Source organism: Nyctibius grandis, chromosome 1 (genome assembly GCF_013368605.1).
Source record: "Nyctibius grandis isolate bNycGra1 chromosome 1, bNycGra1.pri, whole genome shotgun sequence".
In the NCBI taxonomy this organism is placed as follows: domain Eukaryota; kingdom Metazoa; phylum Chordata; class Aves; order Nyctibiiformes; family Nyctibiidae; genus Nyctibius; species Nyctibius grandis.
In genome coordinates, this window is record NC_090658.1 from 99527577 (window position 1) to 99554010 (window position 26434).

Genomic DNA, 26434 nt, shown 5'->3' on the forward strand with positions numbered 1-26434 from the left:
CTTGTTCCCTTGAGCTATAGAAGAACAAAGAAAGAACAAACAATGCAAGGTAACTCCTCTTGTGCAAACCAAGAATACATGCAAAACACTGTTTCAATGTTTTTCTGCAGGTCTAATTAGCTATATATGTAAATGAGATACTCAATGCAGAGTATAATTCTCTTTGAAAAGAGTTTTGCAATGACATCTGCTAAAAAGATGAGATCTGGCATTCATCTGGAGCAAAGACTTCAGAAAGATCTATTTTCTCTTATATTAAGAAATTTCTGCATGGTTCTGTATAGAACACAGCGTGCTGCAAAAAAAAAAATTTAAAAGAAATTTCCTTGACATTTTCCAAACTCTAACACATTCCTCCAGACACAAAGTTTATTTTTATGTCTCCCCAACAAACTACTGTGCAAAAGACTCCAGCTTTTTTTGAAAGAAAACCCATATTGTTTGTTTATGTCTTGTGCATGAGAAGAGCTGAAAAATATGCAGGTCCTTTGAATGATATACTGTAAAAATAACAGAAAAGTTAAATTTTCTATGGGCAGCAGCTCTCTGTGTGCTTACAATATCAAAGCAGATTATTTCCAGGACTCATTCTTCCATCTTCTATATCCCTTTCATTCCAAAGGCCATTGTGTCCTTATAAATGGCATTTCCCTTGGGGGAAAAGAATACGTGTACTTTTTAAAGCCACATTTCGTGAACAAATACATGACCTTAATCTATTGTAATGTGTTTTCTAATAAAGATTTCTTTTTTCTTTAAATACAGCGTCCCCATGCATCTGTTCATAGAAGCGTAGGAAATGCCATACTGGATCCAAAAAGGATATATCTAATTTAGTATTCTCTTACTAGAAGTGTCTTGACTAGGATTCAAAATACATTAAGTGTGGCTCCAAACTAATAAATCATGCATTACAGTTTTTGAACTTTCTATATGCTAAGAAAGTGAGCCTTCTAGAGTTCAATACAACTCAACTGACATATATCAGAATCTAAAGCTTTCTTTAGCATTGAGTTTTGGAACATATAAGAATATACCTCCTAAACACACTTCGAAATTTAAGATAAGCCTTATGATGGTAGAAGAAATCCAAAGCAGACAGGCTCTATCCAAACATCTAAAAAGAAATTATTTTGTGTCATAAGAAAAGAATTAAACTCCTCTCTTGTATAACTGGGGATGTTCTCTTTTATTCCTATAGCTGTCTAATCCTTTTTACGAAAAGCTCGGTCTCAGTGAATTAATTCTTTGCCTCGGTGTGACATGTTTGGTGTATTTAGCCCCAAGACAATCTAGAGGTGACACAGGAAATCATTGCAGGCTTTCCCCAGCGTATATTCTTCTCTAGTCTTGAAGGAATCAATCCTGCAATGAGAAATTGAGAAGACAAACAAGAAAAAGTGCTGGAGGCTCACTGAAAGACTGCCTTTACCTTAATAGCAGAGAAGAAACTGCTGCAAAAGAAAACTGGATTTCTATATATCCTGTGACCCCCTTAAGAACCCCTCCAGGGTGAAGTAAGCTTGCTTTTCAAATGAAAGAACAGTGATCCCTGGAAAGGCTAGGTTTGTTTTGCAGGTCCAAAATGTTTTCTGGAGATATTTAGGATAGAATTCACTTTACAACAGAGGAAAAATGCTATGCACCAGTTAAGTTCCATTTCAGTCTTGCTGTAAGCACTGAAATATATAATTCTTGAGCTGTTTTGCTCTTCTGAAATAAATGGCAGTTTAATACTCAGAAAACTCAATGAAGAAGAAGGCTCACCTTGGGGCAATGGTGATGGTTGGTCCAATTTGCTATCCCAGGAGCTATTAAACCTTCCTACACACAGTTAGGTTTGTGTCATTCATGCCCACTGGTCCCTCTATCATTCATGGATCATCCTTATATGTCATTGAAAATACCAAATTAATTTAGGAGTTAAATTAGCCTACTTTGCCTACCATATCTTAATTATTTAACGTTCAGGAGGACAAAAGTTTCCTTTCTTTTATTAACATATTTATTTATGAGAATATACATATCCTTTACTATCAGATGATAGTGTCTTGAATGGGAAAAACACAGTGAGTACATATCTATGTGTATTTATAACATACATAGTATATATTATAGTCTATAACATATATAATGCAATACATTGTAATATATTTGCTATGTAAAGAAGAAGGTGTAAAAATAATCATAGAATCATAGAGTGTTAGGGGTTGGAAGGGACCTCTGGAGATCATCGAGTCCAACCCCCCTGCCAGAGCACGACCAATCTAGGGCAGGTTACACAGGAACACATACAGATGGGTCTTGAAAGTCTCCAGAAAAGGAGACTCCACAACCTCTCTGGAGAGCTTGTTCCAGTGCTCTGTAACCCTTACAGTAAAGAAGTTCTTCCTCATGCAAGTGGTAAATGAGCCCACTAGAGGAGGGGCCCTGCTTGACCTGTTGTTTGTGAACACAGAAGGACTAGTGGGAGATGTGAGGGTCGGTGGCCGTCTTGGGAGTAGTGACCACGAAATGTTAGAGTTTTTGATAGTAGGGGAAGTAAGGAGGGGCAAGAGCAGAACTTCTGCCTTAGATTTCTGCCGGGCAGACTTTAGCCTGTTTAAGAGGTTGGTGGACAGAGTCCCTTGGGAGTCGGTCCTGAAGGGCAAAGGACTCCAGGAAGGCTGGATGTGCTTTAAAAAGGAATTGCTAAATATTCAGGAGCAGGCTGTCCCGGTGTGTAGGAAGACAAGCTGTCGGGGAAAAAGACTGGCCTGGTTAAACAGAGAACTTAGGCTAGAACTTAAGGAAAAAAAGAGAGCCTACTTCCTCTGGAAGAAGGGTCGGGTAGCTTGGGTGGTCTATAGGGATGTTGCCAGGTCGTGTAGGGAGAAGATTAGAAGGGCCAAAGCTCAATTAGAGCTTGATTTGGCTGCTACGCTCAAAGATAACAAAAAAAGTTTCTACAAATACATCAACAGCAAAAGGAGGGTCAAGGAGAGCCTCCACCACTTGCTGAATGAGGAGGGTAGTGTAGTGTCAGGGGATGAGGAAAAGGCAGAGGTGCTCAATGCCTTCTTTGCCTCGGTCTTTAATGTCAAGACCGGTTGTCCTTAGGAGACTCGGCCCCCAGAGCCTGAAGTTAGGGACGGGGGGCTGTGTGAACCTCCCGTAATCCAGGAGGAGACGGTTAGTGACCTGCTGTGCCAGTTGGACACCCACAAGGCTATGGGCCCGGATGGGATTCACCCCAGAGTAATGAAGGAACTGGCAAATGAACTTGCCAAACCACTCTCGATTATCTACCGGCAGTCCTGGTTAACTGGAGAAGTTCCAGCTGACTGGAAATTAGCAAATGTAACGCCCATCTACAAGAAGGGTCGGAAGGATAATCCAGGGAACTATAGGCCTGTCAGCCTGATCTCGGTGCCAGGCAAGGTGATGGAACAGATCATCCTGAGTGCCATTACACGGCACATGCAGGACAATCGGGGCATCGGGGCCAGCCAACATGGATTCATGAAAGGCAGGTCCTGCTTGACCAATGTGGTCTCCTTCTATGACCAAGTGACCCACTTAGTAGATGAGGGCAGGGCTGTGGATGTAGTCTATCTAGACTTCAGTAAGGCATTCAACACTGTCCCCCACAGCATCCTCCTAGACAAACTGGCTGCCTGGGGCGTGGATGGGTGGACTCTTCAATGGGTTAAAAACTGGCTGGATGACCAAGCCCAGAGAGTGGTGGTGAATGGGGCAAAGTCCAACTGGCAGCCTGTCACTAGTGGTGTTCCCCAGGTCTCAGTTCTGGGGCCGGTGCTGTTCAATATCTTTATAGATGATCTAGACGTAGGGATTGAGTGCACCCTCAGCAGATTTGCAGATGACACCAAGCTGGGTGGGAGTGTCGATCTGCTGGAGGGTAGAAAGGCCCTACAGAGGGATCTGGACAGGTTAGATAGATGGGTCGAGACCAACGGCATGAGGTTCAACAAGAACAAGTGCCGGGTCTTACACTTCGGCCACAACAACCCCATGCAGCGCTACAGGCTGTGGGAAGAGTGGTTAGAAAGAGGCCCAGTGGAGAGAGACTTGGGGGTGCTGATCAACAGCTGGCTGAACATGAGTCAGCAGTGTGCCCAGGTGGCCAAGAAGGCCAATGGCAGCCTGGCCTCTATTAGGAATAGTGTAGCCAGCCAGGCTAGGGAAGTGATCATCCCTCTGTACTCGGCACTGGTGAGGGTACACCTTGAATACTGTGTCCAGTTCTGGGACCCGCACTTCAAGAAAGATGTTGAGGTGTTGGAGCGAGTCCAGAGGAGGGCGACCAAGCTGGTGAAGGGTCTGGAGGGTCTGTCCTACAAGGAATGGCTGAGGGAGCTTGGGTTGTTTAGCCTGGAGAAGAGGAGGCTCAGAGGTGACCTTATTGCAGTCTACAACTACCTGAAGGGAGGTTGTAGTGAAGTGGGAGTTGGCCTCTTCTCCCAGGCAACTAGCGATAGGACAAGAGGACATAGCCTCAGGCTTCGCCAGGGGAGGTTCAGGTTGGACATTAGGAAGCATGTCTTCTCAGAAAGGGGCATTAGACATTGGAACGGGCTGCCCAGGGAGGTGGTGGAGTCGCCATCTCTGGATGTGTTTAAGAGAAGACTGGACATGGCACTTAGTGCCATGATCTAGTTGACAGGGTGGTGTCAGGGCAATGGTTGGACTCGATGATCCCAGAGGTCTCTTCCAACCTGATTGATTCTGTGATTCTGTGATTCTGTGATTCTCTGTTGAGGTTGAACTTCCTGTGGTCTAGCTTGCATCCATTGCCCCTTTTCCTATCGCAGGGCACAAGTGAAAAGAGGTTGCACCTTTCCTCTTGACACCCAGCCCTCATATATTTATACACATTAATCAGATCCCCTCTCAGTCTTCTCTTCCCCAGACTAAAAAGCCCCAGGTCTCTCAACCTTTCCTCATAAGGCAGGTGTTCCAGTGCCTTAATCATCCTCGTAGCCCTCCGTTGGACGCCCTCCAGTAGATTTCTGTCCCTCTTGAACTGGGGAACCCAGAACTGAACGCAATACTCCAGGTGAGGTCTCACCAGGGTAAAGTGGAGGGGGAGGAGGACCTCCCTTATTCTGTTGGACACACTCTTCTTAATGCACCCCAGGATACCATTGGCCTTCTTGGCCATAAGGGCACATTGCCGTCCCATGAATAACTTCTTGTCCACCAGGACTCCAAGGTCCTTCTCCACGGAGCTGCTCTCTAGCAGATCGCCTCCTAACTTGTACTGGTGCATTTTATTACTCCTACCCAGGTGCAGGACTCTGTACTTATTCTTGTTGAACCTCATTAGGTTCCTCTTTGCCCAGCTCTACAGTCTGTCCAAATCATGCTGAATGGCCACACAGCCTTCAGGTGGATCAGCCAAACCTCACAGCTTCATATCATCAGCAAACTTGCTGAGAAGACACTCTGTCCCTTCATCAAGGTCGTTGATGAAGATGTTGACCAGGACTGGACCCAGCACTGATCCCTGGGGGATTCCACTAGTTACACGTCTCCAGCTGGACTTGGCACCATTGATTACCACTCTTTGGGCTCTATTGTGTAGACAGTTCTTAATCCATCTCACTGTCTGTTCTTCTACCTCACACTTCCTGAGTTTGCTCACGAGGATGTCATGGGAAACTGTCTTGCTAAGGTCAAGGTAGACTACACCCACTGGTCTCCCTGCATCTACCCATTCAGTCACGACATCATAGAATGCTATCAGGTTAGTCAACCATGATTTCCCCTTGGTAAATCCATGCTGACTACTCCTGATAACCTTCTTCTCTTCCATGTGCTTAGAGATGACCTCCAGAATGAGCCGCTCTATCATTTTTCCAGGGATGGAGGTGAGGCTGACTGGTCTTTAGTTAATGCCTCTGTATAATGGACTGGGAAAAAAAGAGAAGTGCTGCATGAAACTTTACCATATATTACATAATACTATGATTCTATGATTCTATGATTCTAATTTAACATCCTTCTCTTTTGCTCATGTTTACCGCTGTCACTTCAAGCTTGCATACTCAGGCAACAAACTTCAGAAAGTGTCGTCTTTGTCTTCTAACCGTCCTTTCCCAAGTGCTTCAGCCCTTCACTAGTATACTAGGAATAATTGATTTTATTTGTAATTAATTTATTTATATCTAGTGATGACGCTCATGCTTGTGGCTTTGAAAATTACACTGCATCTAAACAGATGCTGCAGCTAGCTCTGATATTCAGCCTAGATTTTCTACTTTTTTTCACTCAATTAATTACTTTTAATTCTGTGTCTTGGAGTTTTCATAAAGAAGTCTTCTCCTTGACTTGAAGTGGTATTTTAATACCCTTCAAATATTTGGGTATATACTGCTAACTGTGCCCAGGTATCTTTTAGCTAGATATTTTGTATTGCTTTTAATCTTCTGTCCTAAACCATTCACTTCAGTGTCTTCATTGTGGCTTCTCTTCTCTGAAGTCTGTGATGTACCATGATCTTTTTGGTATAAAAATTAAAGACTTGGAACTGTATATCCAGTTCATGAAGAACAATAAATTTAGGTCAGAAGCCGCATTTTCAGCCTTTGCTTACATAGGGACCTTTTGTTTTGAGTTGCAAATCACTATCAGATAGACATCTTTTCTTCTCTGCAATCACCTCCAAGTATCATTCACCATTACTGCTTTCAGGATTCCCCCTTTCCATTGTATTTCAATTTATTCCCAACACAAAGCATTAGTTTACCGTATTCTGAATTCTATTGTCATATGACCTGCCAATGTTTCTAACTGATATCAGCCTTTTTTACTTTTTCTCAGTCCCTACTAGTATTTGCATTTCCTCCTAATTTATTGTTGAACTGCAAGTTTCGTCAAGTAGATTATTTCCTTTTTTAAATTACTACTGAAGATGTAAGTTCAAATATGAATTCATGTAGATGCCAGCACCTCATTGCTATTAATTTGTAGTGTTTTGTATAGCCTACAGTCCACTTCTACAAACTGTGTGAAAAACTGAACGCATCTGAATTAAGTTTTGAAGGGTCATAATAGAAGTCTGAATAAAATCCATATATATGGACATACACTCTCATTTAATACTTTCCTTTCATTCACCCATTTTAGAATTTAAAAAAAAAGCTGAGTAACATTTATAGTATTAGAATAAATATAATAATATAAAAAGCCATTATAATTATTAACATTTTGTTATTTCCACAGAGTGATATACTTTTACCTTCTTTTCCTATCTGTACTAGTCTAGAAATTACATTCGTAGAACACTAAATTTAATGAATTTCTTGTTAAATTTAAAAAATTATTATACAATCCTGTGTTATTAACTTAGTTTGATAGTCTAAAATGCATATTCCCTGTGCCATTGGATTCCTGCATACTCAGATTTCCCACAGATGGCCTTATTTCTCATTTGTCAAATTGTTCTTATTTTTTAATTGTTCTTTAATATCTTATTCCTGAAAAGAAGCTTTTTAACTCAGCTATTTTAAATAGGATTAATATCCATCCCCTTCAGTCTTTCCGGTATTTGTTTCTTCCCTATGATGTTGTAAGAAAATCCTTATTATCTTAACCCCTTTGGCTAGCATTAATCTAGTTCTCTTTTTATACTGCCTTATCTTTCCCCTACAAGCTTTAACTTTGCATATTCTTGTCTGGCTGCCTCTTCTCTTTCCCCTTTCCAGAACACTATTCAATAGTGATTCCTTATCTTGTCTTTCAGTGCCAGAAGCTACCAACAGCATGGTACAGCTGTGACATATCACAAGCAAAAACAAAGGCATACAAACATGCTCTCACTTCGTGTAGATAAGTGATGTAAAATACTGTAAGAAACTATTAATTTTTTTTAATACAACCTGTGGGTAATACTGAACCTAACTTGCTAGATACCAAATTGTTTCAAAAAAACTACAGATTAAGGCTGACATAGCCATATTTATTTTTGGAAAACCTTCTGTGGAATTATTTATTAGCTATTCTCCAGATTAACTATTTTGGCCATTCTGCGCACTGTCAGTGTGTTTTAGATCATTTTACTCCTAATTAGAATATTACAACCTGAAACATGTTAAAGAATAACTAAAAAACCATGGACCATTACAGTGACTGACAGGAATAACAAAACTCACTGAAAACATACACACTAGCTCCGATTATGAGTCTAGCTATTTCTGAGCACTGACATATGTACAAACTATTAGGGATCAAGAAACCCTCACTATGAACTAAAGAGAAGACTAAAGTAAAATATGCAACTCAATTAGTTTTACCCTGAGCAAGGGATTGGACTATATGACCTTCGAAGTCCCTTCAAACTTAAATTTATCTATGAATCTATTTCACATAATTTCAAAAGTATTTTGGAATCTATTCACAAAAATTGGTCTGAAAGTAAAATGTTAGTCTTAAGGCACCACCCTTAAAACCTCTTGAATTTATTATTACATCTGGTTACATGAACACAATGAACTACTCTCATATATGAAAGAAGCCCAAAATCTTAATACGCATTTATACATTAAAAAAATCTCTATTTCAATCATAAGTTAAGTTGGAAAGCTTGAACTCTAGTCTTCTGGGACTGCTCAACATCTGAATCCTGCACATCACATCGCAGCAGGGGAATGCTAAAATATAACCAAACCATGAGTATGGCCTCCTAACTTAAGTGATCTTCCAGGGACCGCCATCAGTTCTAGAAGCTAACTTGCAACAAAAAAGTCACCCAGCTAACTGTTCTCACCCAGCTGATGTTGTAAAGGATTCAAGCTTCCAACCTCACTTGCCAGTGTTTTCCAGAGCTTTCCTAGTTCTAACTTTGCAACTATTTTCTATCCATTCAGAGTAGAATCTTAAAAAAAAGTAAAGCTCACATGTTTACAAACATTTTTTCTAAATGGAGAAATATATGACTGCTACAAAGAACACCAGTACTTTGTTATTTTATTTTATTAGTGTTGAAATGTTTGAGGGTAGCCTCAGAAACCAGAATCCTGTTCTCATAAACTTCCCAGACTTCCTGGTGGAGGCATAAATTGCCTTTTGATAGCTGTATATCAACAATTTCCACAAAAATATAAGAAATAATCTAATGCACATATAAAGGAATAAGAAAGACACCATCTATGTAAACTTTGTAAAAAAAAATAAATTCAGAAGATACTGTTTAACATCACTAAGAAATTTGTTGAAACATTAAACTGCATGTTTCTCAGTGAGATGGCATTGATTTGTTCCAGATTACCATGGTTTTGTACATGAACGTAACACAAAATTGTTAGTACTATAAAACTGAGTGCTGTGTGGTTGTGCTTATCATGTGACTAATGAGTGGTGTACACAAAAATGAAACTTCTTGGAAAATAGAAAAGTGTGCTCAAAGGCTGTAGGGAACACCTGTGTGGACAAAGACATTTATGTATGATATCTGGCCAGAGTTCAAAATTCATGCTACTAAATGATCACCTGGGAGAACTAGGACAAATTCAGCTGTAGCAAATGTGCCAGTGACAGGGTGAGTAAAAAAAGGAGGGGGTAATCTATAGCATTTTCTTGAATAAAAAACAAACAAACAAAAAAGTAAAATAATGCCCTGATTGGTCGTTAAAGCTATTCAGTGATACAAATGAAGATTAACTGAATAAAGACATCTTAGAGAGCAACAGCGCTCCCAGCACCACTGCCACTCAAAAGCACATAGATCTAACATTGCCCTGAAAAGGTCATCAGTCCATCTGTTACTTTGGCAGAGGTGACAACCAGCCTGCATGGATTACTCTCTCCTAACAGTATTTAACATTCCATAATCCTCAAAGCAAACAGAGAGAATTGCATAAAAATCCAGGGGACAATCTAAAACATTTATTTGCTATTGCAGACACAATGGGCTAGAAGGAACACAGTCATTATTCTGCGGTAAAAAGCACTGATTTCAACAGTTTCAGATAAGCTAGATCCTCCAAATGAAAGTGTAAATGATTTATGATATCATTAGACTCAATCGTCTCTGTGTAGACAATTATTTGCATTTCTCTGAGCTTATAATATGTTTTATCATAAATAATTTAAACAAGAAAATGTACAACATACATTGAACTATTTAATAATTTCATTTGTTACACGTTTGTACTCATAAATTAAAGTCTTTCAACCTTGTTTATAATTCAGTGATGTCAAAGACTTCTTACGTAGTTTAGTTTAAGGTATTGTCACATTTGAGTAGACTTCAGTGGATTCACACATGGCAGATGTATTAAAAACGTAGTAATCATTTGTGACAGTGAAACCACTGTAATAAGAAAAATAAAATCTTGATTAAATAACACCTGTACCTTTGTCTTTCTTACACTAATGAGTAAATAACTTGTAACTGTGCTTTCATATATACAGAAAAAAGAATGTTTGCTATAAATAAAATCTAGAAATTTCACTGAGAATTTAATTTTTAAGAGTGCCTGTGGCTCTTTCTAGTAGTTCTTGTGCTTAAACTGACAAGAACCCGAAACCAGGGAACATGAAAGACTCCCTGGCTCAGCTTCTCTCCTTCAATCCTACTTAAATCAGTGGAAATTAAATACTAACGTAAGCAAAGCTTGACAAGCAACATCATGAAAATCTTCAAGGTTACTGCAAACAGATTAACTCACAATATTTTTACATGCTCTAGATACCTTCTTTGGTATCTGAAAGGGGATAAATAAGATAAAAGGGCCTAAATAAAGGATTCCAGGACTGCACACTCTACTTTATTACCTCTTTGAACCTGGTCGGTGACCTAGGTGACCACATAAGTCTGCTGTGTACCAGAAAAAGGCATCTAACCTGCTGATGACCAAACCTCTGTGTGTTCTTGGGCAATGCTGTATATCTGAGAGAATACTGAGCTGAACCCAAAGACTCTTTGTTCACTTTTATTCAAAAATACCAACTATGGAAAAAGATGGAATATGCCTTTCACATACAAATATGCTACTTAAAGTAAGTATCTCTTAAGGAGAAGGAGATAGATACAAATTCGTGGTCATCCTTAGCCTCAGGAAACTTAAGCCCATATTTTCTCTTTCCTAGGATACTGCCCTCACTAGTAGGCAAAGGGCTCACGTTAAGTGTCGGTACATTCTGATATTCCTGTGAAACAACAGCACTACAAGAAATAAGAAAGTAAGATTTATGGGGTCAGCAGAAGCAACTCAGAGAAAACCCCACTCTGTACTAGTGGTTAAAGTGCTTCCTGACTGAGGGAAGACTAGGCTCTGGGCAACGTACACATCTAATTCACATCCTAGGTTAACCCACTGCAGTTGGGATGCCTGTCTACACTCCACTATCACAGCACTAATGGGACTTGCAGAAATGAATGGGGTATGGGCTGGAAGGCGTATCCCATCTTTTATGACTGAGACCGTTTTGTGCATAAAACCAATGGAGAAAATCAGTGGAAGCTGATGTCACAGAGCAACGGGAGAAAAGAAACCAATTTGAAGATAATTCATAACACAAAGGAATCACATGCAAAGTAGAGTGTAAAGCTGGGAATACTGGACTCTTCACAGACCTTCGACTTCAACTGGTTATGTGACTGGAGTGATGAGGAAACAAAACCAGGGAATTAAATACAAGGATTCTATTTCTCTGTCCAAGCCTGTGCATTTCTCGGGCCAGCTGAAATAAAGACTTTTTTCTTTTGTTTTGTTTTGGGTTTTTTTCATTTGTGATTCCTACAAAGCTTCTGTGTTTGTTTACTTCACCTATTTTATGCCCCAGAAGGGATAAACTGTAAGCTTAGAGTACTAAGAAGATTGGAGTTCTGTGAAAGTGACAGCTTCTGGGAAATCTGAGGGTTTAACTGAAAGAATAATGTAAAGAGCTAACAACCTAGAGATAACACAAAGCACAGGGAAACTAAGGGGGAAAAAAAGCAAAAAACATGTTTAGAGCCAGTATAATTTCAAGGGAAGCTTAAGTATGTATAAACCTTGTGTTATGAGCTGCAAACCAAGAAGCCTGCTCAGTATTTAGCTGTGAGCTGAATCAGGGCAATGTGACAATTTCTAACAGAGAGCTACAAGTTACAAATACCAAATATACTGAAATGGACTTTGTGGCCTGAGGGTCTGTCTTATGAGAGGAACAGTGTGCGATCATCCTTCAAGTTAGCATGCACACAATGTATTCTCTGATCAACACAGCACTTTGTGTCTTCGCCAGCGCATCACTACTACCATGAGCAATGTGTGCCTGCCAAAGGAACAAAGGAGAATACCGAGGGTCTTTTTGCCTACATGCGAAAGGGATTCCTGTCCTGAAATGGCAGGATTCCCGACTGTATCACAGTACCAGACACCATCTTGGTGTCATATCGCAATAGTGTCTTTCAATAGAAGAGATTTAGTATCTCCAGTTTTTTTTTCTTCAAGAAATCTCCAGTGCACCCTATGGCTCGTTTCCACTGTTTCATTTACTTATGCATTTTGAATTAATCCATATAACAGACACAAATACTTTCTGAATTTTCATCTTTTCAGCTGATTTGGAATCTAATTTTCTCCCTGTGTAAAGGTCCACATAGACTTCTCATCAGAATACCACAGTGATTCCCCTTAATTTGCCAAAAAAGATCACCTTTAATTAACAGTATTCACCCTTAAAATGTACAAAGACCATAAGCAGTCATGAAACATAAGCTCAAAACTTGTAATGGTAACTGAGCTGTGAGGAAAGACTGAATGGACAAGACTTTTAAATCCTTGGTTGGTACCAGACATATAACAAAGATCCATGTTAATAGGGCTATGCAATTCACATTTTGTGCTGCTAGAAAAATAACTAGTATTTTTTAATTGAGGTCTCTCTTAGCCAGAAAAATAGCAACCAGATCATTGAAAAGATCCACACTGATTTAAATGCAAAATGATTCTCCAAGATCTTCAATACCCAGCTGTTTGATGTGAAATATTGTGGTTGAAGTATATGTGCGATAGAAAACAGACCTTAGAAATGTAAAAAATCCTTTAACACTACGCCACAGTATTACTGTAAGATATTCAGTTAGGATTTTAAAAAATGGCAATTACCAACCTCTGAAATCTAATAATTGTTGGACAGTGTTTCGGTAGATCACTAAAACATCCTACGTGCTTGCTTCTGCAGTTCTCACCTCATCACATCTAAGTAAGTTATAAATTCTGTTGTTAAGATGACATTTTTGTTGTGTTTTTTGATAACCTTTACTATGTATACTCACATCCTTTGGGGTCACATATTCTTCCACAGCTCATAATACAATAAATGTTATCTTCCAGTACTTCATAATTTAATGCCTTCTCCTTCTCAGGAAGAAACTCCTTGACAGTGGCTGTCATCTTAAATGACTGTCAACTTCATGTTCAAACATGTATCATATATTTAAAATGTTTGGTGAAAGGAAAAATTTAGACTTAAATACAACCCCAAATTTACACAAAAACAAGAATTAAGAAACATCTATTCCTACAGTAGTTGTGTCAGTCATAGCCAAACATCAGCCAACAGCTCCTAAAGCAATGCCTGTTTTTATTGAGATGTGTCTACTGTGATACCATTTGTCAAATATAAAAAGGTGACACTTCTTTTTCTTTCTTCTAACCAAAAAAAAAGATCTAAGCTTTAAAAATGCTGAAATTTTGCAACAAATTCCATGGCAGCTCCTGAACACATTCAACAGAAAGGAAAAAAAAAATTACAATAATGATAATCAGTGCCATTCTTGCTGATTAATTCTAAATGTTTTTTAGTGTAGTCCTGCACCCAACAAATACAGCACTGTCATTGCCATTAAAAAGGCTCGGGACACGTCAAGTATTGTCTGAACTTGTCTTGGTCCTCCTGGAGCTTCGTTTAGCTTTTTTGATGACCAGCCAGCTATTGCCTGATTTGTTTAACTTTTGCTTATCTTTTTAGAACCATATTCTTTTTATAGACGGTAGCAACAAACAGTTACTCTGTACAGAACGATGTACTCATTACCCCAGCATAACGACCCAATGCAGAAAAGCACAGTCATGGCAATGAGAGAATGGTTTGAGATCAGAGGTGTCCAAGCAGGAGACATTGGATGCAGTGCAGGGGAACACAGGTCCAGCACTGTGAGTAGGGGCAGAGGATGGCACTGGGGATCCCAGAGCTAATGAAGAGTACACTGATGATGAGTTAAAGCAGTGCAGACCTGGGACCTGGACAAAACTAGGTTCTAGGGTAACAAGAACAAAGAATATTTATCCAACTTAAATAAGACAGTCCATATATAGTAAATGTCTTTATTATTAATATTTATTAATATTGATTTATTTTATAGTAATTTATTATTTGTAGTAATAATTAATTTGATTAATTATATTTAAAGAAATTCTTTTTAATACTAAAATAATAGTTTGCTGTTCTAATATCGATTAGATATATTTATGGTACCCACATTTTCAATTGAGGGTATTTACTGACAAACCTGCTTTTAATTAAATCCCATTTACCTGAATAATCCTGTTGATTCAATAAGACTAATTACGTACAAGTGAACACAAAACAAGAATTTAGTAATGTCTGAAAAATATTTAGATCCTCGCACACTTGGGTTCCCCTTCATGTCTTATTTATGAGAGCAATTCTTTTGTTGTAAAGTTACTGTATTATGTTATCAAACTGAAATCTATTTTTTGCAACACTTCAGATTTCACATGGACAAAAATCCATTATCCAAAACCTTAATGGCATGGAATAGGAGATAAATGTAAGAATCCTTCATTCCTTTCATATATTTCATCTGCAAAACAGCCAATAAAATCACACTTTCACTTCAAGCACCAGAAAATACTTGAGGACAATATAGATTTGGTTTTCATCAGAACTGTGGGGAATAAAAAAATCTTTTAGGTTTAGCAGTGATGGCATAATCTATATATTTTAAGTACCTGATTACTGAGCAAACTATAAACTTTGATGTATTTATCCTCATAACATCACCAGAAGGCAAGGCAGTACTATTACAACAATACCACGGGGACAGGAAGTGATGCATAGAAGCTGTATTTACAAAAGAAATCAAATAAATTTACATGCCTCATCATCACTTCCAAGGCCTACATCCAAAATGGAGACCTCCAAAATGTTCATCCCAAGGCAGCCCACCCCTACCAGTGTCTCAGAGCCATAAGCAACATGCACAAGGTGCACTCAGGGGTCTGGGCATCGTCTTAGCTGCGAGAAGTAGCGAACTACTGAGAGTCACTTGCACCTATTTTGCAGTAGGGCCTAATCCAAACAGTGGTCTTGGATCACACCTGCTTGACCAAGCTTTGCACAAATGACAGCCAGAGATGGCATCCTCCTTTTATATTCTTCCGTGTATATATTGCCAACCCAGACCCGAATGCCCTGTAATCAACTGCAGCACCTGGAGCAATCTGGACTCAGTGGCTCTGCTTCTCAGAAGGTTCTGTCTGGTCAAGGAAAAGGAATATTCTTGATTTTTCCCAAATTTGAAGCTTCCTCAGTTTTTGTGGATAAATTAAAAATTCAGTGGACAAAAGAAAACGAATATGTAATAATTTGAACATTCATTTACAAAGTAGGAAAACATTGGTTCCAGGCCCTGCTCCAATTATGTTTAAGTATATTGCACTCTCCCAGGACAATAATTATCAAACTTTTCTTCTGATCATAATTCTGCTTCAAGAGTTGAGACGCATGTCTATTGCATTTATGAAACCAAACAACAGCACAATCAGCTGAAGCCCTAGGGCCCTATAAATAACTCCCACAACTTTATCAGGTGTTGGGATTGGCTAATATCCCAGCCTTGATGCCCTCCTCCCTTCCAAGGAGAGTGAACCTTCATGATATCTTCTGCATAACTAGTGACTTCCTAGACATTTGGTGCAGACAGAACCAGCTGGACTAGGCTCTGTACTCACATTACACCTGCAGTGCTGAACATTTTTTCTCCTCTTCTTTGTCAGTATGAAGCACATCTATCAACCTTCAAACCTACCCGTATGGAGCATCTGTATGTGTGCCAATCACTGCAAATATCAGCCAATGCCACAGAACAAACAAAACACTTCCAAGGACAAAAACATAACTTGTTATAGTTCAAGCTGAAGTGCCCAGCTTTGCAGATAATTGACAGCTTCAATGTATACAGTTCAGAAGGGACTTCAAAGGATATATTCATAGGATAGAGAAGCAAACAATGTATGAGAAAAAGTGAACCATTTAGGATTCAAAGAAATATTCCACATGAAATCTTCAGACTTAAGATCTTCCAAAACCCTTTCGGGAAAAAGTGTTCTTGCATGAAGCATGTACAATATTATTCCTGATAACCAATAAATAGCATGAATTCAATTCCCTGATTTTCTAATCAGTAATTTAAGCCCTTTCTAGCTGCACTACAGGAATGAGTTCCAAGAGCTTCACAGACTCATCCCCAAGCACTCTGTGCATGCTTTGACAGCAACCTTTAATGGTCAGCAGGAAGCCCTGGGTAAACATATATGTTGTACTCTGTTTTGAAGGATTCACCAGTAACTCTGTAACCAACCTAGTATAGCTGCCTAGAAATACAACATGATGTAACTGGCTGCTAACATGGAAAAGGGTAACAAGGGTAACATGTATTGGCCACTTCTTAGCCAATACCAACCAGCACCACTGTTCCTCTCCAGCTCTTTCTTGTGACACTTTTTGGTACTGATGGAGGCTCAGCTGGGCCTTCATAGCACACTCACCCAACATCAAGATCACCCAACTGAAAAAAAAACAAAGCGAACCATTTTCTGCTTGTTGGTATGCTGATATAGCTCAGTGAAGTGAAAGGAATGAAACCAGAGCCATCTCAGCAGCAATGTGATCTCAGAGCCTCACAAGCAACTTGTGATAACATACCTCAATTGATGACACCAGTTAACAAATTCCCACTTAACATAAGGTATTTCCAACGCTAGTTATAAGTGATGAGGTTGGAAGTCCTGTTAATCATTTTGCACAGCTAGGAGTTGGAGAATTGCTCTCTTGATCCTTCATCCCTCCCCATCATCCCTCAGTAAAGCTGTTCAATATAGCACAACTATCAGCTATGCCTGAAAGTTATAAACCATGCTATTAACAAACACTGTCCCTGCATAACTGATGAATGAGCAATCAGCACACGAAGAACAACAGGAACCAGTCAGCTCCCAAAGTGTTTTACATCTCCTGAAGAATAAAAGAGGAAATTTGTGAAAACTGCCCGAAAGGGGATGACACATTGTTCTCCCTGTTGTCACGAATTTTCTATGAAGCTACCAAAAAATGGATGGTATTCAAAGTTTCTATTTTTGTTGTGTTTTTGCCATTTTAAGGAGACATAAACAAAATTTGAACTGAATAACTGAAAGAGCTTGCTTCCAAATTTCAGTTGCACACATTTTCAGCACCATGAAAGAAATACTAATTTGAGTATGTCATGTGCCTTGTTTCCCCTTCAGATAATGAAGAAAAACAAAAACCAGAAGCTGAAGTAAAGTACATAAAGAGATAGGCTAACCAGTTAAAAGAGAAAGAAACACAGCAAGTAGTTACAAAATTGGTTTTTTTGAAGTGGATTTGCTTCACACTATCAAATGTCAAGGAAGGTTTCAAAAGTAAAACTACAGAAAAAAAATCTTAAGTTTGACAGGATAGAATTAATAAAAATTATGAAATAATTTTCTTTTGGTAGAAGGAACACATGCTATCGCTCTTTCACATCTTTTTTGTGGGCTCTAATCTAATCTTCATTTAGACCAAATTATATTGATAGCATGGGGAATTTGCCTGGAGTAAGAACAACAACTTGGCCTTTGCAGAGTAAAGTAACAACACTGGTTTCATACACTGTTATCATAGATTGTTTTTATTAATTCTGATGGTGGCTAGTCCATCACAAAAATGTGTCAGTAATTTGATAAAAACTTTATTTATAACTTCTCTAAGAGATTAATAAAACTGAGAATGACTTTGAAAAATTTGACTGTCTTCCTCTTGAGATTTAACTAGCATCAGAAAGGGCTCAAACTCTGAAATATTCATAAATCAGCGATGCATAATTTGTAAATTTGTACTTTATATCATGCACAACTTTCTCTATCCTAAAGAGCATTTTATATTTCTTGTTAACAGTGAATGCAAATAATGCTCAATGGAATTCTGCAGTGACCTTTGTTTTATTACAATTATTGCATATTTATAAATGAACAGCTAAACTTCAATTTGAGAACCACAACAACTTTGAGTTTGAATCCTTTGATAAAACACAACTGAATAAACTTCATAAAATTAATTCCCTAAGAAGAGAAAAAGAAAGTCTCCTCTGAAAATTCCTCTATGTATACCAACACACAAAGCAGATTTTTCCATGATTTTGCAGACAGATAGAAAACTAAACAAAACAGCAATATGGATAGATTTGGACAGAAGAGGATAAATTGCTTTCAAAAGAGCACAGGAGAACATATTAAACGTAATAGATCATATAATCACTGTATTATATAAATGTATAAAATATATATATATGTAGGTATAAACCACTGCAAAAATAAGAAATGCAGTATCTGAATTATGTCATGATATAATTCCATGTAATGTCACTGAGACCTAATAACTGAAATTCCACTATGTAAACAGAATCACCATTAACTTCTGTTAATGGCTGTTCTATGCATGAACACTTCCACATTTGTCAAAAGCACAAATAAATCAGAGGACAAGGTCTAAAATCCAAGAAATATATTGTATATTCTGCCCACCCAGACAAAGTGTAATAGAAGTATTTGAAGACATAAGGCTTGACTTACTGGTATGAAAAAGGCAAACAAAGAAGGCATGACTGGTCTGAAATATTTGACAGTACAGGACTCAGTACTATCAAGTACTTGTTCACTGGAACCAGCATCAAGAGAGTCAGAAATCTGTTCCTAATTTGGTTATTCTTTGACTTCCGTCTGAACATTTAATTTCTTATGTAACTTCCCCATTCTTTATCACCGGTTTCTATTTATGCTCTGTGCTCTTTAGAGTGGAGGTCTCTAGCAGCACTTGTCCCCAGCTGAGAGCAGGTCTCCACAATGTCTGATGTGCAATAATGCACATAAACAGAGATTTGATTCAAGTGAAAATGGCAGTCTGGGGAAGTAAAATCCTGGTTTTGGTTATAAACCAGATTCCAACATAGTATTTCATTGAATTCATGAATGTTTGAAGCTCATGAAAAACTGATATTCAGATCCTATACAGTACATTTGTGATCTCGCTGGAGGCAGGACAAACACTTGATGGCAGTAGACTGACCTTTCCCACAAAGTAAGTAATACGCCATCTTGTTAGTGTGAGGAGTGCTGAACAAAATACTGACAGAATATGTGATACCAAAGAAATTAGCATCCAGATATATATATAACCAAGTATATCTACTAATAAAGCATTTAAATAACTGGAAGCAAAGCCATTTACATAGGTTTTTCCTACAGTAAAGGAAATTCTCTGTGTATTTTCCTTTTTGAAGGTATCAGAAAATTCACTTTTGGATTGCTCCAAATCCACCAAATTCAGTACACATATGTGAAGTGCTTGCACTACTCTTGCACACAAACTTCTAAACTTTACATCAAAACAAGAAGTTTCATAGTTTTCTGAAGTAAATCAGGTGGAAATGATCAATACACCACAAACCGAAGTACAATCATTAGTGATAACACATATAATCCTTGAAAATAAAGGTAGGGCTTATTGATTAAAAGACATTCTGATAATTAATCCTTTTTCTATCGTGCATCGCTTCAAAAAAACAATCTGAAATCAAACTTGCATGGTTCTAATAAAGCATCCTATTATGAGTGGTCCAGAGTGACCCAAATATGCACTAAGAATATAAATATATAGGGTGATCGCTTTCTTTTAGCAAAGTAAGTAAAAAAGGGCATTATATGAAGCACACTGGAATCCATAGGAGATTTTGAAACATTTCCTTTAAATGCAAACCAGACTCATAAAGAAGAAACACAATGTCTCTAACTGATTTTATGAAAGTTTCCGTGATGATTTTGGCCATGAACATTTTAGGAGGAACAATATTAATGTAAAAAATTATTTAAAGTAAAATTATTTTTCTTTACATTCTAGATTTTCACTGAGATCAACCTGCTCATAACAGTATAATAACAAACTGATCGTAACTGCTTATAATCTGTATGGTAACAGGTTATTTTAGTATATTAGTTTTAAGTTTTTAAACAGTATTTTATAAGCTATAATGAAGAACACCTTTCACACAAAATTAAAAAGCCTATTCTTCCATTAGCGCTCACCTTCCTTTCTCCCCTTGACCTCATGGATAAAAGAACCACTGCAAGCAGCAGCATATAAAAATTACTGAGTCTTCCAAGTGTGTTTCTGTACTCATTCAATATTCTGGACAATAGATGTATTTATTTTGGATTTTCTAAATTTTACTTTAGTCTCAAATAGTTGTTGTACACTAAATATTAAATATCCCTGGAGAAGTGTAAGGTTGTTAGACTCCATTTTGTGATTTTTGATCTTCCTGGACAAATCCTGCACTGATTTAATAGTTTAAATCCTCGATGGAGCCATGCTATGACATGTTATTACTGCCTATGACTTTCTGACTAGGGATGTCCAGCCTACTCAGCAAGCTAGTGACATCTGGGTATGTGATGAATATTATAAATTCATCTTAAATGTGTGCAACAGGAGGTGGGCATTCATGGAACGACATAAAAATAAATGCAGACATGCCATGAAAGCTTCATAAAACTACCTGCATCCTACATCTTACTATTATTCAACAATGTGTCATAAATCATTGTTTTAAAGGGACAACTATTATAGTAAATCTTCTGTTAAGATGTCCCTGTCGCTTTCAGCGCTGAAATCAGAGGGAAAAAAAATCAGTTGCTGAATACTGAGATGCTGGTACACAGTGAGCTGTTAGAATTTGTGACAAAGTAGACCAATGCTACATTTCTAGCATATTAAAAAATCCCTAGTAAAATTATTTTAGACTGGCTGAACAAGATATACAAGATTAGGCCAAATGCCAAGATTTAATTTATGTGAATATCTTCTTTTCTTCTATTGGATGAAAGTAAGAGCACGAATTATCTTCCTTGTTTTATGAGAGCCCCTGTCAGATATGGCAGTAAAACACAGGGGAAAACTCTCTTATTTTCTAAGAAACTATCATAAAACCTCGCTATAATATTATAATGGCTTTGTAGTGGTCACAATAAGAACATATGGTTTTGCATTCTTACCATCATCATTCATAAAATTGTATGGACTGACTACATGCAAAGGCTTTACAGGTCCACAAAAGTTGGAACTGAGCCCTGTCTCACTGACAGAAACTTCATGAGATACTTCAGTCACAACACTGAAGATCACAGGGACAAATTCCCCTGAGCCCTTAAATTCAGGCCCCTGCCAGAGTGTTCATTGAGATCTATTTGCTAATGCTTTCATACAAGCTAAGCATCTCAGAGGTAAGGCTGCGGAAAAGTATCAAGATACAATAAAACCAGGTCTTTGTGAAAATGTGGCAATTTTCAATACTGCTTTAATCAGTGGCACCAAAGATGATCTGCCTATGGAAGAAATGCTGATTAAACCACATATTTTCAAACCATTTTATTAAAAAAATAAGTTACAGCTTCCTTTTTTGACCTATTTCCTTTTATTGTTCAGCACTCTTCGGCATTTTTAGAAACACAATCATCCACTGTATACTTGTCACATCTTTTGTAAAATGCAACACTTTTTTAAAAAGGAAAATACTTTCATCCATTTTCCTAAGCCATTTATCATATTCAGAATTGTAAAAAATCTTCAGAGGTTCAAAAAAGAAACAGTAGGCTTTAATCTAAATGCTCTCTATTTACATTATGGTTCTAAAATGTGACTGGAAATAGTTTCTGGAAAAGATTTTGCACTTCGTACAGTCAAGCTTGATGAAAGCAAATCTGAAGGATGGGAGGGTATGCATAATCCTGTAGAAAGCTGTGAGGTCTTTGCAATTCCTTTCCAAAAGTCATTGCTAGGCAATATCAGTGCCAAACCTCAAAGTAATACATAAATTCATAAAACACAATCTTACCAAGCCCAGAGCACTCTCACAGTGATTGGCAACTGTCATTCCCCTTAAAACTCAAATTGCACTAACAAAACTGTACTTTCAGTTGTCACAGTGAACTCGTCGTCACAATGAACTCTAACAACAAGAAACCATTCCCTCGGTTATTGGTCAACCTTATTTTTGCTACCTGTGCTGATCTAACTTAAACCAGATTGCCTGTAAAAAACAAATTTGCATTTATTGCCTAAATGTTTGCTGACACAAGTCATGAATTGCATGATGTTTGTGACAGGAATAGTCTACCTTTTGATCCCTCAAACTGAACCACAAACCAGCTTTATACATACAAATACACTGACTGATGTGCTTGATAAATGTAACTGTATCTACAGGAAACAAAGACTCAACACAACTCTCTTGCAGATTTTTAGCCTTCTGGAGAACGGAAAAATGCTTTAAATACTGAATGGAAGACAAAGAGCGTACTACTACTGAGAAGTACCGTGAGGCTTAATTTGCCAACTGATTATAACTTTTAGTAACAATCTGATGAGCAATTTCCAAGTGCATTAAAGTAATTAAATAAAACATTGAAATAATTGTATTACTGTTAAAATTCTCAACACCACCAAAAAAACACTAAGTACAGTGAAAAACAAGTGAAGGAAACCTTCCACCTACCAAGTAAAATTTCCACCCCATCTAACAATGCCGTTTCTCAAGCTAATATCCAGGAAAACCCACAAGTATGGGCAAGAATTAAAATATGTCTGAAACTGGAAGCAAAATACGTTGGAAACGTGCTTCAAAATTTAAGGAAAAAGAAGTGTTTTGACTTAAGCTTCCTCTGTCCTTTCCACTAAGCACACTGCAGAAATAGGTGCTTCAAGTGGGAGACACGCATCCCCCTGGAATTCGGCGTATTTTTGCGAGCGGTATGAAGGCCCCCGGCGCCCTGGGCACCCCTCTGTGCTTGCACTCCTTCTCCCGCAGCCCCACCAACGAGGTGGTACCTCAGGACGGACATCGGGGCCGGGGAGGGCGGGGTTCGCCTTTCTCCCACCGTGGGAGCGACTCCCGCAGCGCCGGGGCCGCGGGGAGGAGCGCCGCCCGCCCCCTCCGCGGGGCCCCGCCAGACTTGCGCGGGGCTGCTCAGGCGGGGCAGCCGCCACACGGCGGCTGCGCCTCCTACGCGCCTTTGGGTCTTCGGCGTTCGCATGTTCTAATGGGCTCCGTGGCTTCCCCGTGCCCGGGCCCATGACACACACGACGGAGGCGGAGAGGGCGCAAGCAGCGCCTCCCACCTAACTCCTACGGCCCGCTGACGGGCGGCGAGAGCCCCTGCGCACCCGCGCAGAGCGGCGGGCTGAGGCGGCCGCCCCCGCGCAGCGCCGGGGCTCCCGCCCGGCCCCCGCTCTGCCCACCGTCCCCCGGGCTCCGCGGCCGGGGCTGCCTCGTCCTCCCAGGGCACTCATTAGCTCCAAACGATGTTAAATACCACCCCTGCCGCTGCACAGGCTTCCCTGGGTTGTTTTTTTAACAGGAGACGAGCTTCCCCCTCATTTCGGATCGCCCCGTTTCCTCGGCTCCGAGCTGCCGTGGGCCGGGCGAGGCGCGGACCTGCAGGACACCAGAAGTGTCCCTCAGCCCTCCCCTCCCCCCCGGCCCTGCCCCCAGCCGCTGGCACCGCGGCAGCTGGAGCAAGTTCAGCTTTTCTTCTCCCACAGCACTGGGGCTTGGCTGCCCTTAAAGAAAATCCTCTCCTAACAACGTGTCAATGTTACATTCCTCCACAAAGCAACTTCTATTACGGGGGCTGGGAGCTTGGCCCTGCCTCGCCACAGACTGAGAGCTTTGTGGCTATGCAGAAAACAAGGAGCGAGGGAACATTTCCTGCATTAAAATTCAATACCCTGGGCTCGATGATTTATCCCTTGCCGCAGGGGCACATCCTCTCCTTCCCCCAGTCCCGCATGGCTGCTCTGAAGGGACCCCCTCTCCCACAAGTTGCAGCCAGAGCCTCCCATCTAGGTTCACCCTCTATGCAGAAAACAAGGAGCGAGGGAACATTTCCTGCATTAAAATTCAATACCCTGGGCTCGATGATTTATCCCTTGCCGCAGGGGCACATCCTCTCCTTCCCCCAGTCCCGCATGGCTGCTCTGAAGGGACCCCCTCTCCCACAAGTTGCAGCCAGAGCCTCCCATCTAGGTTCACCCTCCGCTTTCTCTGCCTCTCATCCCCGCAATGTCCTTCCCAAAATCACCCCCTGACCTCCCCAAAATGTCAGGAGGCCAAAACAGGAGTTATGAAGCAGAGGGGCTAGGCAGAGGGCTGCCACTGTAATCGCTGGACCCCTGTTTTCCTACCCTTCCACAAACTCTCTTTTTGAGCAGGGACAGAAAGCAGCTGCTAGGACTTGACACCTCCTCCCCCCCACCCCCCTCACTATTATTGCTATGAGATTCAGATCCTTGGTCTCCTGGAGCCGAGGCCGCCTGCAGAAGGGGCACAGTAGCAGCCCACGGCCCCTTCGTGGGGCTCCCAGCAGGTTAAAACAGTATGTGCTGACTCTGTGCGGTGCCTCACATCTTCAGGCATCGCAGGCAGAGGGTTCACCCTGAATAACTGCATTTGCTTTTGGTTCGTTTTTAGGTTGCTGAGGTATGGCCCAGTTGGGACCAGGTGTCCTGACCACGGTAAATCTCCTGGTCTTTTAGTCAGGTTGCCCGCATGCCTTTGGAAATGTTTTCCTTGCAAAGTCACGGTGTTATATCAAGAGGGCCAAGATTTTGTAGTCGAGTGGTTGCAGTAAAGAGGTGGCAAGGGGGAGAGCGATTCCTGGCTTGCCACTGGTGGGCATTGCTGTAAGTGGGGGCTGAAAACAGATGGATCCTACTTATGAGGAGTTTCAACAGTGCTCAGCAGAACTATATGCTGAAGGTTAGGCCAGTTTAGAAATGAAAATGCAGCCTTTCCTGCCCTGAGGAAGCATGCATCTTCTCCAGCCCTTTCACCTCGTCTAGAGGCGAGCTGGAGTGGAGAGCAAGTCAAATGAATGTAAGTATCAAGGAGAGCCAGTAGCAGGACCTACACACCAGTGTGGGATTTAGCCCCCCCTCCAAGAAGCACCTACCTTCTTTTGGCGGCCGTTTGGCTTCTCTGGTGAGGTTGCAGACCTGGGTGGTTTGCAGCTCCTGGGTCAGGCAGCCCTCCGTCTGCTCGTTGAGGGGCAGCACCACGTTATTGAGCAACACCAGGGACTGGTCGTCTATTCCCCATTCTCCCAAATGCTGCGGGCAGGTGCATTTTGTATACATGATCCCACAGGGCTCGGTTCTCCCGTTCTCGGATTTCAAGCAGCTCTCCAACCAAGTGCATAACACATGGCACCCAAACTGGCTTGGGCTCACCTTGTTCAACACCAAAAACTCAAAGAAGGATTTTTGGTCTTCTTCCTTTTTGTGTAATCCCGGGAAATCAATAGGATAGACGCGGCGTATCTGAATAAAATTCTTATCATACTGCAGAAATACAAAAGCATTCTTGGAATCGCAGAGCTGCATTATAGAATGGTTATTTTTTAAAAGATCCTTTATTTTTTCATGGGAAAAATGATCAAACTGATAAGCCAAGAGGGAAAAGTTGGAGCAGCTGAAGTCCTTTTTGGAAAATTTCAGGTAAATACTATATTTGGTCGGATCTGGATTTTCCAGCGTCCAAGTGCAGTTTGTGAAGTTTTTAGGAAACATTTCACTTACAGAATACGATCCATAAATGACCCCCTTCACCAACGTGGAACACCAGAAGTCTTGGGCAGCATTAAATCCAAACATAACCAGTAGATAGGTGGAAAATATATAAATCAGCAAATTACGAACAGCCTTCATCCTATGTCATTTGGCCTGCAGGAGATGAAATGAAATAAAAATGCAAGTAGAATTCTTCACGCATTGAAAACCAAACTCCTTCCAATATTCGAGCCAGCTGTTTCCAAGCCTGCAGTTAGAGCCCCTTTCAGAAAGAAGGGCAGGTAATTTTTATTTTATAACGCGAGGGCGGCTTTGCCGCTGTGCGCACAGCGCCATCACGTGGCCACCGCAACAGACAGGTCTTCTACAGCCAAATTAAAAAACAACATCTATTAGATTATTAATAGGAATGTCCTCTCCTGTCTAAGATGTAGTCATCATGGCGTGGACTAGGACTGCTCAGCTTAGGTAAAAACCTAGATGCTTTACCCGACAGACCCAGAAAAGGGCGATT

General features: G+C 40.1%; 1 protein-coding gene across 1 annotated transcript in view; it reads right to left on the minus strand.

Annotated features, from left to right (window-relative positions):
• The window catches only part of ADGRB3 (adhesion G protein-coupled receptor B3), a 492392-nt gene extending 466334 nt beyond the window's left edge, over positions 1-26058 (minus strand). Inside the window, exon 1 of the mRNA XM_068399003.1 lies at positions 25305-26058. Coding sequence (XP_068255104.1) covers positions 25305-26058 — 754 coding nt within the window. The remainder of the gene's footprint in view (positions 1-25304) is intronic.
• Between the last annotated feature and the right edge of the window lie 376 nt (positions 26059-26434).